Source organism: Ursus americanus, chromosome 8, assembly GCF_024610735.1.
Source record: "Ursus americanus isolate L20-20 chromosome 8, mUrsAme1.1.p, whole genome shotgun sequence".
Lineage (NCBI taxonomy): Eukaryota > Metazoa > Chordata > Mammalia > Carnivora > Ursidae > Ursus > Ursus americanus.
Genome location: NC_142134.1, coordinates 1,769,956 through 1,786,613, shown reverse-complemented (window position 1 = coordinate 1,786,613; position 16,658 = coordinate 1,769,956). Strand labels below are relative to the sequence as shown.

The window sequence follows — 16,658 nt, the reverse complement described above, 5'->3', positions numbered from 1 at the left end:
AACTGGTCGATGTAAGTAAAGTGCTTTCCTGATTTCTGAGTTGATATTTTTCCCCCTTCATTCACATAACTTTTATTACAGTGTATTTATAATTGTTTTTTCCTTTTATTAAATTTAAGTTCAATTAGGCAGCATATAGTACATCGTTAGTTTCAGATGTAGTATTCAATAATATATCATTTGTGTATACCCCCCAGTGCTCATCGCATCACGTGCCCCCCTAATGCCCATCACCCAATTACCTCATCCCCCCACCCACCTCACCTCCAGCAACCCTGTTTGTTTCATATACTTAAATGTCTCTCATGGTTTTTCTCCCTCTCTGATGACCTCCAGTTCAGTTTTCCCTCTCTTCCCCTATGATCCTCTGCACTGTTTCTTAGAGTCTACCTATGAGTGAAACCATATACTTGTCTTTCTCTGACTGCTGTGTTTCACTCAGTATAATACACTCCAGTTCCGTCCAGGTCGATGTAAGTGGTAAGAATTCATCCTATCGAATGGCTGAGTCATATTCCTTTTTATACATGGAGCCCATCTTCTTTATCCATCCACTTGTGGATGTGAGTCATTCTAGTGAAATTATCAAGCCTAAGGAGGGGGTCTGAGGGAATACCTGACCTTGTGGTTGGGCAGAAGTGTGGGTAGCTTGAACACCCCATTTGTGACTGGCTCTGCAGTGGGGACAGACTTGTGGGACTGAGCCCTGAAATCCGTGGAGTATGAATTGAATTGTTGGAGAACTTGGCGAGTTGGTTGTGGTTGGTGTCAGGAAATAGAGCACATGGGTGTACTTGAGACATGAACACATCTCCTCCCTCCACTGCACCAATTGACTGCATAAAGCCCCCCCATAGGGGTCCTCTGTGCTCTGTGGTCTCTTGGAAGAATGGAGTCAGGTTCAGGGGGCAGTAGGGGAAGTTGGTTTCCAAGATCAAAGATCTGGAGCCTAGCTGAGAGCTATTCCCTAGGTGAAGCCATGGATGCCGAAATGACCCCACTGCCCCCTTTGTCACTAAGGACTCAGAGATTGTGATATCACAGTTGGTTCCCCACGAAAGGTGGGAATTATCTGACTTTGGGCATTTTATGGGCCTGTGCCCCTCAGTCCCAAGTGCAGAGCAGAGTGACCTGGTAGGTCTCTGATAAAGACTGACAGTTGAGTCCTGCTCTGGACACAAGTGAGCCACCCGACAGAGTCCATTATCAGGACAGATCGGTTTCTTGTGAGACATCTATTCTTTGGAAGAGCGATCGCCTCATACACTCTTCCTTTCCTGTTGCTTCCCCACCTCCTTTGGGCTCTTGATTGGTGCCCTTGTGGAAGGTCTCCCTGCCATGCCAAACCTCAGGTGGAATCTATTCCCTATGGAAAGCACCTGCCTCATCTCTTGATTTCCCTCACAAGACATGTAACACAGTCTCGTCCTTTTTCTCGGCTTTGTGGGGGAAAAATGATACTACTAATGTGTGTCTTAACCTTTTGATATGGAAAAGGGTGTGACTACCCCAGAGTGCAAAAAAAAGCAAAGGCTTCAAAAATCATACTGCCCCCTATGTCTGGTCTTGCTTATTTCTCTCCTTACAACATTTGTACTGATTCACTGCTTAATGATCGTGAGACAAGGTCTCTCTTATAGGCATCATTAATTGAGTCCTGAGTTCGATGTTCAGGACAGATTTCTGTGGGAAGGTTTATTGACTGTGGAAAGAGCAGAGATAAGCCACTGAAATGCAAAAGGAATATGTGGGCCTCTTCTATGTCCAGGCTCTGCATTCTGACCAGTGGCTGAATTTGTTTTTTCTCTCCAATGGGTATGACCTCAGATGTAGATACACCCAATGACAGCCTCATGATTTCTGCTACCCTGAGGAGTGTCCAAAGTGGGCATTTGGCTCAGATAGAATCCAAAAGAGGTGCTGAGAGGTTCAGCTATACAACTGGCATCATGGACTCCCCTTGGTTGCCCTCTGGCCACCCTACTGGGAAGTAGCTCTGGGGAACATGCAAAGAATAGATTTGGACATTTGCAAAGAATCTGTTCACTAACACAGGAAGTTCCAACTGCCTGCCAAACTTGGATTCTGGATTGTGGATCTGAGAAATAGAAAGCCCTCATTTATTTATTGGCACTGGGCCTAGGGCTGCTCTTTTCATGGACTCCAAGTTCTACCTAGTGGGGATCATCCTGGGTGTGGATATTTGAAACCTTTCATTTTCTAATGTCAGCATTGTGTCCTGGATGAATTCCTAACCTTGTGACCAGGTTTACCAAAGTAATACTTTACCAAAGTAAAGGGGTTGTTTTATGCCATTATTTTCTGGGGCTTGATCTCACGAATCTGAGATCATGACCTGAGCCAAAATTCAGAGTCCAAGGATTCACCAGGTTCCCCGACTACATACACTTTTTTTTACCATGTATTGTAGTTGCTTGGTTAAGTCCATGGCACTTGGATTTGTTCTAAAAGGTTTCCTTCTTTATGTATATTTGGAGCTGGTTCCTTCCGTTTCCATTGCTACTTTTCATGAACAGATCAAAATCCTGTGTCTATTGAGTGCCCATCCATGAGCCAGAACACACACTGAACGCTGCATTTTGGGGAGTATTTAAAATACTTCATTTAGAAAAGTACTAGTTGTATGTATTGCCCTCAACCCGTTCACTATTACAGAAATGCAGTGGTGAAAATACAGTGATATTTCCCTCCTCATTATTCAGTGAAGAGTCTGCTTTACATACACATACTGACCAAGAAATTCACAAAGATTGAGAGGTAACTAAGTACGTCCTCTCAGCTATACACAGAGAAAAATCAGAGAGTATGCATAGACAGTGAGAGAATGACATAATTTCATTAGTATATGCTTAGAGAAATATGATTTGAAGAATGGAATTTCTGTGAACACTGCTCTTCATTTCATCTGGGACCCATTTTAAACTTTGTTGTAGAAATGTCTGGTGACTCCGGAGGATAGAATGGGTGGGGATGGTGTTTTAAATCAAGAGTGGGACCTCTATTTATTCTCAATCTGTTTTTCTTTTCCCTCTTCACCCTGAAGTTTGGCTAGTGACTCTATTTGGGGGGGTGGCAGGTCATCCCCCTTCATGTCATTTATTTTCAAAAAAAAAGAGGGAGAATGTTTGAGACTGGGGTTCAACTTTTGAAACAAAGCATTTACTCTCCCATGCCCCCCTTGTCTGTGAAGACAGGCCCTGTTGACACCAGAAGTTGGCCGCTGTGCAGCTGCATTGACTCTGAAAGGTCTATGATGACACCATCGCCATGGTGACTTGAGCCACACCTCTGCTGTCCTTTCCAGCTGGGACTCTTTGAGCTGACCCATTCCTGCGGATTGGTGTTTGCTCTGCTGCTCCAACTCAGAATGGGAAATTGCTGTGGTTACTGCTGTGGTTCCTGCTGTGATGGTATGTTCATAATGATCTTCTGAATGCTGTTTGCTATGACTCAGTTCACTCTTTCTCAAACCATTTTTCTCATCATTGAAAATTTCCTCTCTCCCAATTTCATCTACATATGTTTTATAGTTTTGTTTTATCCTTTGATTTCTACTGTTGGTGGTTCTACTGAGCTAGCAGCCTTGGTTTTTGTCCTCCATGGAGAACAACTGACTACTTCCTATGATATCCTGCACCCCTCACTTGTCACCCCTAGGTTCTCAAGGGGGAAAAATACGGCAGTGTCTATGTTCAAGTTTTTTTTTTTTTTTTAGATTTTATTTATTTATTCGACAGAGATAGAGACAGCCAGAGAGAGAGGGAACACAAGCAGGGGGAGTGGGAGAGGAAGAAGCAGGCTCATAGCAGAAGAGCCTGATGTGGGGCTCGATCCTATAACGCCGGGATCATGCCCTGAGCCGAAGGCAGACACTTAACTGCTGTGCCACCCAGGCGCCCCTCGTTTAAGTTTTTTTAAGCATCCTAAATTCTATATTCACATTATGCATTTTTGAAATTTAGAGTGAACCCAGAAAGGTTTATATGGAGGACATTTATCATTGTTTTCTCAGTGTCTTACAATGTCTGCCCTGTACCTTTCATCCCCAAAGGGGTATGGATTTCAGGATTTGGGGGACATGTGGGTTCATTCCTATCAATAGTTGTCCCAAAGAGATCCTCAGAATATGAGAGTCTACGTTTCAATTTATGACCCCCAAACACACATTTCCATTTCTAAGAACTTTGGGTGTTATCCAAAATGACATTTTCTAGAGATTTCAATGGTATGCTACCACCCATCCCATTCAGCACCCCAGACGTAAGTATGGTGACAATAGCATGACCTTTTTTTCTCGGTGATGCAATGAATAGCCGGCCTTTAATGTATGGTGAAAGATGGGTAACTGGTTAATGGATCGAGTTAATGAGTGATCAATAACCAAGTACACAGATTATTAGTGATGCACAAAGAAAAATAGGTGATGTAGACACAAGAACAGAGACACACACATTATATATATAAGTATATATGTATATAGAGATGATTGCATACATTTGCACATAGGATTGTAGCTTGAAAACAGAACGTGTCTACATTAAAGTGGTTTTGATGTAATGTGTTTCTTCATTCTCCTGAACTTTCATCCAGATCTCTTCCCAAAAGCTAAGCTATGTTTTTTTTTTTTTTTCTATGAGTTGACAAGGGTCTCAGGAACTCCTAGTTTGTTTGGAGGCACTTCTATTTGTGTGAGGAATAAATAATGCAAGATGGCATTGTTTCACATGTTTGAAAACACAAGACTTTGTAACAGTGACCCTCCCTTCCTTTACACTGGGATTCATCTCATTTGATCTGCTGACTTTAAGACAGGCAACTGGAACATTCTAGAGAACAGTCATGGATATTTGTGGACAAGGGCCCCAGAGAGTGGATTCAGGGAGACAGCAATAGGTTTGCTCATTTGCTTTTTGTTGTTGTTGCTCTTGTTGTTGTTGTTGTTGTTGTTGTTGTTTGCCTCTGATTCTGTCCAAAGGAAATCGTGTTGGGGTAAAATGCTTGTATTTAGGCAAAGCAGCTGTGTGTCACAGAGCAATGGTCTGGGAACTCAGACTCCCAGATTTGAATCCAGCTCTGGAACTTGTGAAATTGTGAGATCTCAAACAAGATCTAGACCCTCTAATTCACCTTTCTGGCCACGTGACAGGTGTTCATTCATTCAATGCTCATCACACACTTATGCGATGATTTGTTTCCTCTCCCTATTCCTCAGGTGGAGGAACGGAGGCACAGAGATGAATGTGACCAGGTTCATGAACTCCTCTAAGTAAAGGAGCCAGGAGGTGAACCCAGGCCTGCAGTCCAGTGCTTGTGCTCTAAGTACTGAGCCGAACTGCACTTATGACTCAGCCATGGGATCAGTAGTTACTGTGCAAAGAAGCTTTGGCATCTGCGTGGATGTCAGGAATTCCCTGAACCAAGGGGAATCCCAAACACTGTTTGTCATTATGAGGTCAGCTCGGTGGTCACATAGCCCAGGGAAGCTCTTGAGCCATAGAAGTCCAGATCTTGCCATAGTCATTCATCTGAAAAGGACGTAGAAAGCCTGGTTCATTTGAAGCCATGATTGTGTTCAGTTCAAAGATTCTGAGGGTTTGGAGGCACCGTTTAGGACAAGCCAGTCAAACTCTGAACGCTGGGCTACTCCTCAGCACCTCACCTCAATCTGGTCAGAATGGAGGAGACCCTTTCATGGTATTTGATGGCATTGTCAGTATGAGTAAGCCCTAGTCATGCCGAAATCCTGTGAGCTTAGGGACACTCCTGGGACAAGGAAAAATAAGACTCAAAGAACCAGTTCATGATTAACCTTCTGTCCAGAGCTGGTCAGTGCCTGGCCATTTAATGTCATGGCATGGTCACTCTTCAGGGCATGGCACAAATAGAATAAGAATAGGGAGCATGCTGGGCGGTGCCTGGCTGGCTCCGCCAGTGGAGCATTTGACTCTTGATCTCAGGGTCATGAGTTCAGTCCCCATGTTGGGCATGGAGCCTATTTTAAAAACAGAAAAGAATCGGGGACATAGTGTTGTAGATTTGATAACATTCTCCCCATGAGCCCTAAAAAAATGCTTGAATGCCATGAACTTCACACTTTAGGGACAGTGACCTACAAGAACTCAAACACTTGTAACAGCCTGCTGTCCATCATCCTTGTTTGGACGCACTTGTCCAGCTGGGCCAGGGAGTGTCCATGCTCCAGTGGGGGCCTTTGCTCCTTCCGGAGCTCTCCCATTGTTGGCTAGTAAGTGCAAGCATGGAGAGAGGCCATGCTTCATGACTATATACACATAGCCTTGCAAAGCAAGACTAGAAGTCAAACAGCATCAAATGAATAATGGTGGTTGGTTTTCAATGATAGAACTTCATTATTGACAAATCGTCAACAATTGATGAGCTTCCTCACAAAGGATGTGAGATGAAATGCAACAGAAAGTCGTGCTTAGATCTGAATCTAAGTCTCTCAATAAAAGGTTGCTTATTATCACGTGCAAAATAGTATACAGCAGATGATAGATTTAAATGCAAAAGCAGGTCTGGGTGATCCTTACAGAGAGTCGTGATGGGGGACCTTCTCCAGGGTGTGGGTATGGAAGGGTCCCTCTCTATGTGTCCTTTGTATATTCCCTGATTTTTTTTTTAAAAAAGATTTTATTTGAGAGAGAATGAGAGAGCAGAAGCGGTGAGCAAGGGGGAATGTGGTGGGGGGAGGGAGAAGGGGGACAAGCAGGCACCAAGCTGAGTGCAGAAACAGAGGCCTGGCTCGATCCCAGGACCCTGAGATCATGACCTGAGCCAGGTCAGACACGTGACCCACTAAGCCACACAGGCGCCCCTGAGGGGTCCCTCTCAAAGGAGGTGGGGCTTGGTCCCCTGCCACTGCAGGGTCTAGAGAAGGATGGGGAGTCTATAAAGACTGGATCTGGGGGAGGAAGGAAGGAACAGGGAAGGTGCCCATTCAGAGCCAGTGCAGTCCCGGTTCACTCTTAGCCAGGCCTTAGCCCAGGCAGTTTGGAGACTTACTTAGATCAATACCAGTGAGATACTAGAGGTCATAGGCTTAATTTATTAAACCAGCAAAGCACTAGCCCAGGTGGCCATTTTCCCAGTTAATTCACAGGAACTGCTCAGCCAGGGTTGGTCAGTTGAAGGGAAGCTAATTCTTGGTAGAGCTGTCATGTGACAATTAGTTTGGAAATTCCTGGGTTCTGAATCAGCTTGGGAGCCCCGCAGACCACTGGTCTCTGAGGGTGCTCAACTGGTCCCGGGGAAGGCTCCACATCAGACAGCTAGTAGGGTGAATGCTGTGGGAGGTTGGCCACAGTTGGGCTTCCCCTGGCCCTTCAGAGGGGCTTGTCAAGGGGCATCTGCACTGTGTTCTGGGTCAGGGGTTGAAACCTAGATGTGCGAAGGTGAGCTAGGATTTGGACTTTGCTGTTGGCTCAGGCACCTCCCGCAGGGCATCCACTGTCTCCCACAGACAACTTGGGGCTGGAGGATATGAGAAAGAGATGAGGGAGCCCTGGTTCAGGGCTGCAGGGCTTGATCTCAGGTGTCTGGGCAGGTGTCAGGTGTTCCGGGACCTCTCTCCCCAAGGAACCAACTCCATTCCTGTCCCGGCTCCCCCACTCAACATTAAGTAGTCTCTATAGCTTGGCTTTGGTAAATAGTGCTGCCGAACATAGGCAGATATTTCTCTGAAATCTAGACTTGAATTCAGATGGATTTCTTATCCAAGAGTGGGATTGCTGGGTGTAATGGTAGTTCTTTTGTGAATTTTTTTGATGAAGTCCCATATTGTGTTTTCATAGTGACTACATCAGTTTACATTCTCTGTGGGGTATTTGAAGGCTATATGAACCCTAAGACCTTCCTAAAGCCCTCTCTGACTCAGGTGGCTTTGCTAGGCAAATGATGAACCATGGGATCAAAAGTTTGAACTCTGATGAATTTATCATCCCTTTTTCTATGGTCTTCTGATAACAAGATGTCAACAGCTCTTTCTGTTGTCATGCATTTCTCACGGTCTCTGAGAAAACAAAAAACAAAAGTGAAAAAAACATCCATATTTTCTCTAGGTCTCCGGAAGCTGGCCAGGAGAATAAAGCCGAAGGTTCACCCCACTTCTGACCCTGTTGAAGGTACCGTGGAAATTCATTCATTAAGTTGATTCAAGAATAATTATTCTAGGGGCACCTGGGTGGTGTCCAACTCTTGATTTTGGCCCAGGTCATGATGTCAGGGTCATGAGACTGAGCCCCGTGTTGGGCTCCATGCTGGGTATGGAGCCTGCTTCAGATTCTCTCTCCCTTTCCCTATGCCCCTCCCCTGCTCACACTCTCTCTTTGTCTCTAAAAGAAAAAAGAAGATGAAGAATCATTACACTAGTTTTCAGTGTCCCATATTTAAGACAAAAATGCCAAGCCATATTATTTTTGTTTCACATGTGAAAATTTTAATTTAGCTGGCCACTCATTAGTTTATAACCACAGGAGTCAAATGGCATTTGCAACTCAAGTCTGTTCACATTTCACGGTAGGTATAGTGAAGCTAACGAATGGACATTAGTCTGTTGTTAAATATTAGGAAAAATAGATCTTTTATTATTTTTAATGAATAGACGTTATTACTTCGAATAGGTTTAGATTAAGATAATAATTGAGCAGATAATATAAAAAGTTTCCCTATCACCCTTATCCCTTGGCGCACAATTTCCACAATCCTTAAAAGCTTCATCAGTGTGGAACACATGTCACGAATCACAAACCAGTGTAACGATATTAATACTCATTGAAGGCCAGCATCGCTAGGAAGGTCTGCTCTGTGTTGTGCAGGAGTATGGGTTTTGACAAATGCGTAAAGTCGTGTATCCACCATGTACAGAGTAACTTCATTGCCTTGAAAATCCTGTGTTTAACCTATTCATGCCTTTGCACTTTCTCTAGAAATCTTAACAACCATTGACCTTTTGTCATCTCTATAGCTTTCCTTTCTCCAGAATGTCATCTAGTTGGAACCGTAAAGCATGTTGCTTTTCCAGACTGACTTCTTTCACTTTTATCTATACAGTTCACATTCATCGATGTCTTTTTGTGACTTGATAGCTCAATTATTTTTTTAATCTCTTTTTTATTATTGTTTGAGAGAGAGAGTGGAAGTGTGTGGGGAGGGGCAGAGCAAGACGGAGAGAGAATCTTCAGGAGCCTCCACGCTCAGCAGGGAACCCATCTGACGTGGGGCTGGATATCATGCCCCTGAGATCATGACCTGAGCCAAAATCAAGAGTTGGATGCTTAACTGAGTGAGCCAGCTATGTGCTCCAGTAGCTCAGCTCTGTTTATTACAAAATCGTATTGCATCGTAAGGGTGTATTGCTGGTTGTTTCTCCCTTCACCTGGTGTAGGACAGCTTAGTCGCCTCTAGATTTGGTGTTCATAAATCAAGCCGATAGAAGCACTCCTGGGCCAGTTTTCATGTGGACACATTTTTTCAACTCAACCGGGTAAATACCTAGGAGTGAGATGGCTGGATGACACAGCAAGACTGTTTTTTGCTCTGTAAGATTTGATAGGATTCACCAGTCAAACCATCTGGGGCCGGCTCTTCCTTTCTGGGAAATGTATTAACTATCGGTTAAGTGTCTTTGATACCTGCCTGTTCAGATCATCTATTTCCTTTCAGTGGGTTTTGGTAGTTTTGTGACTTTGAAGGAATTGGCCTCTTTCCTTTCAGGAATCCTAGAATTTTTCCATGTATTCCTTTAGAATCCTTTCAATGTGACATCTCCTCTTTCATCTGATGTTAGTGTGTGTCTTCCCTCTTTCTTCATGGTTAGTCAGGCTAGAGCTTTATCCATTTTACTGATATTTACAAAGAACCAGCTTTTGTCTTGGTTTGGTTGATTTTGTCTGAGAGTTTTTTGTGTTCCATTTCATTGGTATCTGCAATTATATATATTTTTTCTCTTACTTGCTTTATATGACATGACTCTTTTTTGCCTTGTTTTCTAAGGAGGAAGCCTATTCACTTTGAATCTTTCTTACTTTCCAACACAATGACATTCAGTAGTATAAATTCTCCCAAGCACTGCCTTTGCATACATTTTTGTCAACATATGTTTTCATTTCATTTAGTTCAAAATCTTTTCAAGCTTCTCTTGAAACTTCCTCTTTGACCATTTTTTAAATCTCCAGCTATTTGGGGATTTCCCAAGATTTCTTGCTGTGGTTGAGCTCTAGTTTAATTTCATAGAGGTCTGAGAGCAGCTGTTGTATTGCTTCTACTCTTTGAGATGTGTTGGGGTGTGTTTTATGGCCCAGCATGTGGTCTCTTGCTGAATGTTCCAGGTGAGCTGGAGAAACAGTATATTCTGCTAGAGAGTCTGTGCTCCAGGAAACCTGGATTCCCTGTGTTCCCTTTCCTGTCTCCTCAGGGCCAGGGTTTGTCCTGTGTCCTCCCCTCTCCATGGATCCGAGAGTGGTTGACTTTTCAGTGTCTTCAGGCTTTTTCTTGTTTGTAGGGTGGACAGTGATTGCCATGATCCTTGCATGTGGAGCCCTCTACTTTTGTCTTCATGTGCCTTCAATCTCCCTTCTCCTGAAATGTGTCTTGACTTCAAGATATTTGGGCACACGCTGCTTCCATTCATATAACCAGGTCTCCAAAAACAGCCGAGAAGCCTGTGTCTAGATGTCAGCTTACGTAGCAAAACACACGTTTTCTTTGACGTTCCACCTTTTACATTGGCTGTTATCCTAAGTTAGAGGTTTACAAAATATCAGCCATATGCTTTCACTCAATGTGTTACCCTCCCAGAGGTATGGACTAGTGAAAATAGAGAATATATGTGTTTTTACATATATCCATTGAGTATCCAGCGTTTCACACACCATGACAGACCAAGAAACCCATTGACAGAGATGGATAGATACGCATGTACATAGGGAGTTAGTAACATAGAAAAAAGAAAAGGTAACGTTTTAAGATGGAGACATATGAATTTCTGTATGTAGACAATTGCATCCTTGTGCACATAGAGCTCCAATTTTAGAAAAGCATGAGCCTCTATTCATGTGGTTGTGAGGTAATGCACAGGTCAGGTCCCCTGAGTCTGCATCCAGCGCGCTGTGCAAAGGCGAAGCTCTGGTCTTTTGCATGACTGGGCAAGAGGTCTTAGCTTGAGGTGCTCACGTGTAGGAGGAAGAAATCACACAAGATGATAGAGTTTCACACGTTGTAGAACACGAGTATGTTAGGTACATAAGCTCTCTCCCACCAGTCAACTGGTGTTCGTCGTGTTGGACCAGATAGCTGTCAGGTCAGGCAACTAATTCATTCTGGGAGCATCATGCACATTATTTTGGGAAATGGCCACTTAGTGTGTCCTCAGGCAGTCAGCAAAAGCATTTCTGAGACCTTTATGTGACTCCTTAAGCACCGGGTCTGGCTTAACATAAAGGAGTCCTTTTTAGGCAAAGCAGGTGTGTGTCGTGGGGAAAGCACTGGCCTGGGAGCTTGGACAGCAGAGTTTGACTGCAGCTCTGAGTTTTGTGGAGTTATGGCATCTCAGATGAGACATTTCACCTCCAAGGAATCTTCCTGAGCATTTCCATGGCATGCTTTACTTACACTAACCATTCAACCCTCACCACCAATGCAGTGTACTTTGCTTGCTAAGGGCACTCTTCAGATGGAGAAACTGAGGCACAGAGCTGAATGCGCCCAAGCACACAAGCTCTTAAGTGGAAATGCCAAAATGTGCACCCAGATGGCTGGGCCCATGCTGCTACTCTGAGATACTGAACTGCACTTCCACACTGACAAGCATAGCTCTGAGCCATGGGTTCAACAGAAACCATGCAGGATCTTTCCAAGGCCTGTGTATATATCTGAACTGCATGAGTCTACAGAGATCCCAAGTACTGTCTACCATTATGAGGTGGCCTCAGTGGTCACATGGAGGGCAGACTTGGGCATAGCCCTTAGTGTGAAAAGCACACAGAAGGTCCAAACTGTCTGTCCAGCTCACAGATTTTGAGACTGGGAGGCACAACATTGAAAAACCTGGTAAATCTCTCTCAGTGTTGGGTCACTTCTCAGCGGCTGGCCCCAAACGGGAATCAAGAGATAGTTTAATGCTCTTTGATTGCATGATCCCCCTGAACCCCAGAAAGCCTCCAGTGCTGGCAATGACACACCCAAGCAACAAGGACAAATAAGAACTCCAAGTAACATTTGGTTACTAACCCAGGGTCCACTCTTTTTCCTGCACCTCTCTTACAGAGATGGGGTAGAGGACATCAGGAGGAACCCAGGCTTCCCACTGTAAAGGACCATCCCATTAGTGGATGACTACTGCTAGCACGGAGAGCCACCCGACTCAGTGTACACATACATGAGACACACACTGGGCAGAAAAATACCATAAGATTAATGATGTTATTTTTATTTATTTCATATTTTTAAATTTTTGGACTATCTTCTGTTTTTAGGGTGTCTTTATTTTTCATCATTATTTTTGAATGGAAGTAGTTGAGTTGACACACCATATTCCGTTCGTTTCAGGTGTACCTTTGCCTTCAATGGCAAAGCCAGGACTCTGTTTCTCCCTTCTTTGCTGCTTCTGTTCTCTGCATCTCCTTCCATGAAGAAGGGGGCTCACCAATAGCCAACTGCAGGCTTTTCTTTTTTAATGTAAATTCAAATTATGTAACATATACTGTATTAGTAGTTTCAGGGGTAGAACTTAGTGGTTCATCTGTTGCGGTAACAGCCAATTGTCATTCCATCAAGTGCCCTCCTTAAGGCCCATCACCCAATTACCCCATCCCCCCACTTCAGCAGCCTCAGTGTGTTCTCTAGATATATGGGAATATTACTCAACTGTTGAAGGACTCAAATCTTGTCATTGGCAAGTGCATGCTGTTAAACCAACCACATCCCTCACAAACCCCCCCTTCAGCAGCCCTCAGTTTGTAATATAGATACACTGTAAATTACTCAACCATCAGAAGGAATCAAATCTTGCCATTGGCAACTGCATGCTGTTTAACCAACCACAGCCATCTCCACTGTTCTGTCGTTCAAGTCAAGCAGAGCTCTCTGAGTCATTCATGAGATAGAGCACCGTGGCGGGAAGGTACTCTGTGTCCTCTAGTCTGTCTCCCATTCGGATGGCCAGTTGGAGGAGCTTCGTCCTGGCAGAACAAATAGACTTCGCTATGGGCAGAGGGAGGGGTGGGGCTCCCTCACGACACCACAGTGTGCAACCAGGCGACCTATTTGTAGACTAACTGACTCACATCGACCAGGTTGCCTTAAGCTAGAAAGTCAAAGGTCTGTTTCTCCTTTGTTTTCTCATCCTCTTGTTTGCTTTTCCTCACCCACCAAGGAGAATGGCCCAGCAGCAGCTCAGCCCATGCTTCTTAACCAGTCACTCCCATACAGTCTTGTCCCGTGTCCATATCAACAGTGATCACAGAGTAATTCCTGAGTAGGACCAACAATGGACTGACACTTACTCTGTGTCCTTTCAGAGTCTACCAAGGAGGACCTTGGCAAGAAAGCATCATGGCCCAACACATCGAGGGTAAGCTTGGCTGTCTTTGCCTGAGAAAGAAATGTTTCTTACTTGAGTTTCGTCTTTTTGAAGTGAGTTCAGCTATGACAACATGACAGTGTAGTTTTTAGACGTGAGGTACCATTTTCTTGGGGTGTTGGGAGGGGAGGTTGTAAACTGTGTGGTAGGGAACCTTTTACTCAGAAGCAGCTTTTCCTCCCTGAATTAAGAGTTTTGTAATTGTGCTTCAGGGAATTTGAAAGATCCATCCCCCAGGAAAAGCTCATGCCTTTTCCATGGGTGCACACTGTGCTTCCTTTCCGGGCCTTTGTCTTTCCTGCTGTTTCTCATTTGGTTTTCAATAGTCACCAAGAGAACCGGTGATGACACAGTATGCATATGACCTGACCCTCAGGGTGTGTTCTTTTCTGTAAACGCAGGTGGCCCCAGAACCATGTGGAGGTGGTACGTATTCTGGAATCAGTCCCTTGCTGAGGAAAAACTCTAGATGGTAAGGCAGGTTGGGGGGATGTCCTCACTGTCCTCAGTCTGGAGAGCCATCTGATTCCAGGTTCCTGGTAGGACTGAGGCTTGGGAGTGTGGGGAAAAGCAGACTCCAGGTGAGAAACTATGTGCATGTGTCTCCAGTCCTAGGAAACCAATGCATTCCCCCTGGGTGGTGTGGGTGTGTGTGCATGAGGCTTGGGGGTTAGGTGTCTTGTGTAGTGTGATTGTGAGTGTGTGTGTGTGTGAGAGAGAGAGAGAGCAAGAGAAAGAGAGACAAAGACAGAGACAGAGAGAGAGAAGACAGAAACATAGAGAGACAGAGAGAGAGAGAGAGAAAGGTGTTTCTCCAGGAGATATGTCAGACAGATACTGCATGATGTCACCCTTCTCCAAAGCCATGTTATCACACTGCGCACTTTAGAGCCTTACTGCGGTGGGTGGCCCAGCAGGGGCTTTTCAGTCCATGCTTGGAAACCAGCTGGCTCCATACACCCCAGCCTTGTGTCCATATCAAGCAACATTCCATGAATATTCTTGAGCAACAAGAGGAATGTGCTGACGGGTACTCTGTGTCCTAGATGCCTTGGAGGAAGACATGGATCCCATCAAAGGAGACAGCGCCGGAGGCACACCTCTCGCCATGGTGAGCTAGAAGTTCTTTGTCCGAGGAACAGATGTTGCTTTCTTGGTTTCTTTCCAATCAAATTCAGATGAAAATCAGACAATGTATATTTGAGATTATACATATAGATCTCATACAATTTTCCTTTTTGGGAGAGCATGGAGTGGTTGTCTCTGCCAACCGTTAGCTGATCGAGAGGACATTTACCATTGGCAACACCAAACATGGTTCTAAACGCTGTGGTAGGATCCTGTCCCTCAGTAACACTCTCTCCTGCTTGGATGAAGCATTTTGTAGTCACCATCCTGAATGGACTGGACAGACATGTCCCCCAGGAAAAACAACTTCCTAAGGCATCCAGTTCACTTACTTTGGGGTCATTGGACTCAACCACTGTGTTCCATCTGGGTTCCTAAAGTCATTGAGGGAAATAAAGCTCATGCAGACAGACAGACAGTGTGTAGCATGACCTGAGCCTCACGGTGTCCTCTTTTCTGTACCTGCAGGTGACACCTTCAACCACCAGCGAGAGCGGTACGTATTCTGGAATCAGCCTCTTCCTGAGATAAAACTCTAGACGTTAATGCAGGTGGGGCATCCTTGCAATCCTCAGTCTGGCGAGCCGCCCTGATTGGGTTGTGGGGGTGTGGTGGACAGGAGATTTCCCAGGTGAAAAAGTGTGTCCATGTGTCTACAGTCCTAGGAAGCCATTGTATTCCCTGTGTGTGGTGTGGGTGTGTGTGCATGAGGCTTGGGGTTGGGGTGTCATTTGTGGCTCTATGTGGTGTGATTGTGAGTGTGTGATTGTGTGGGAGACAGGGAGACACAGACACAGACAGAGAAATGCACAGAGGGAGAGGGAGAGATGGAAAGAGTGAGAGAGACATTGCATATGTCTCCAGGAGGTGTATCCCACTGCCACTGCACAATTCCCATTGTCCACATTCTCAAAAAAAAAAGAAAGAAAGAAAGACAGAAAGAAAGAAAAGAAAAGAGAAGAAAAGACAAGACGAGATAAAGAAATCTCATCACAGTGCACACATTATAGCCCTATTACCGCGGGAGGCCCAGCGGGGCGTTTAGCTCATGCCTGGGAACCAAATGCCTCCATATGCTCTAACCCCATTCATAGAGAGCAATACACCTCAAGGCATTCTTTTTTTTTTTTTTTAAGATTTTATTTATTTGAGAGAGAGTGAGTGAGAGCACAAACAGGTGAGAGGGGCAGACCCTTGCTGAGCAGGAAGCCCCATCCGGGACTCGATCCCAGGACCCTGCGGTCCTGACTTGAGCTGAAGGCAGATGGTTCACCGACTGAGCCACTCAGGCGCCCCTCCCCGCATCTTTCTTGAGCAGCACCACCAATACGCTGATAGGTACTCTGTGTTCTTCTAGATGTGACTGATGATGGCGCTGTCTGGTCCTGGCTTTATCAGAGGATCACAGAGGAGGAGGGCCTGCCTCTTGCCAAGGTGAGCTCGCCTGTCTATCCCCGAGGAACAAATGTTGCTTTCTGGGTTTCGTTCCAATCAAATTCAGATGAAATTCAGATAGTATACTCTGTGTTGGCGAATTGAACATAATACTAAAACAAAAATCATTTTCCTAATGTCAACTGCTTGTATATGGAAATGAAATTATTTTTATATACCGATTTTATGTAAAAAGCTATATATAGTTTTGAGATTCTACATATGTAATTTCCCTGGTGGGGAGAGCGTTGAGTGGTTGTCTCTGCCAACCGTTAGCTGATTCGAGAGGACGTTTAGCATTGGCGACACCAAATGTGGTTCTAAACGCTGTGGTAGGATCCTGTCCCTCAGTAACACTTTCTCCTGCTTGGATGAAGCATTTTGTAGTCACCATCCTGAATGGACTGGACAGACATGTCCCCCAGGAAAAACAACTTCCTAAGGCATCCAGTTCACTTACTTTGGGGTCATTGGACTC

At 44.7% G+C, this 16,658-nt stretch overlaps 1 protein-coding gene across 7 annotated transcripts in view; it reads left to right on the top strand.

Moving 5' to 3' along the window:
* LOC123789071 (uncharacterized) overlaps positions 1–16,658 on the top strand; it is an 81,263-nt gene that overhangs the window by 56,491 nt on the left and 8,114 nt on the right. For 5 of the 7 annotated variants that reach the window (XM_087863938.1, XM_087863940.1, XM_087863937.1 and 2 more), the window contains 7 exons: positions 3,212–3,431; positions 8,100–8,162; positions 13,557–13,609; positions 14,020–14,044; positions 14,665–14,729; positions 15,215–15,242; positions 16,104–16,180. In XM_087863938.1, coding sequence (XP_087720064.1) covers positions 3,389–3,431; positions 8,100–8,162; positions 13,557–13,609; positions 14,020–14,044; positions 14,665–14,729; positions 15,215–15,242; positions 16,104–16,180 — 354 coding nt within the window. In that variant the 5' untranslated portion in view covers positions 3,212–3,388. The remainder of the gene's footprint in view (positions 1–3,211; positions 3,432–8,099; positions 8,163–13,556; positions 13,610–14,019; positions 14,045–14,664; positions 14,730–15,214; positions 15,243–16,103; positions 16,181–16,658) is intronic. The other 2 variants (XM_087863936.1, XM_087863939.1) reach the window with 2 other exon arrangements.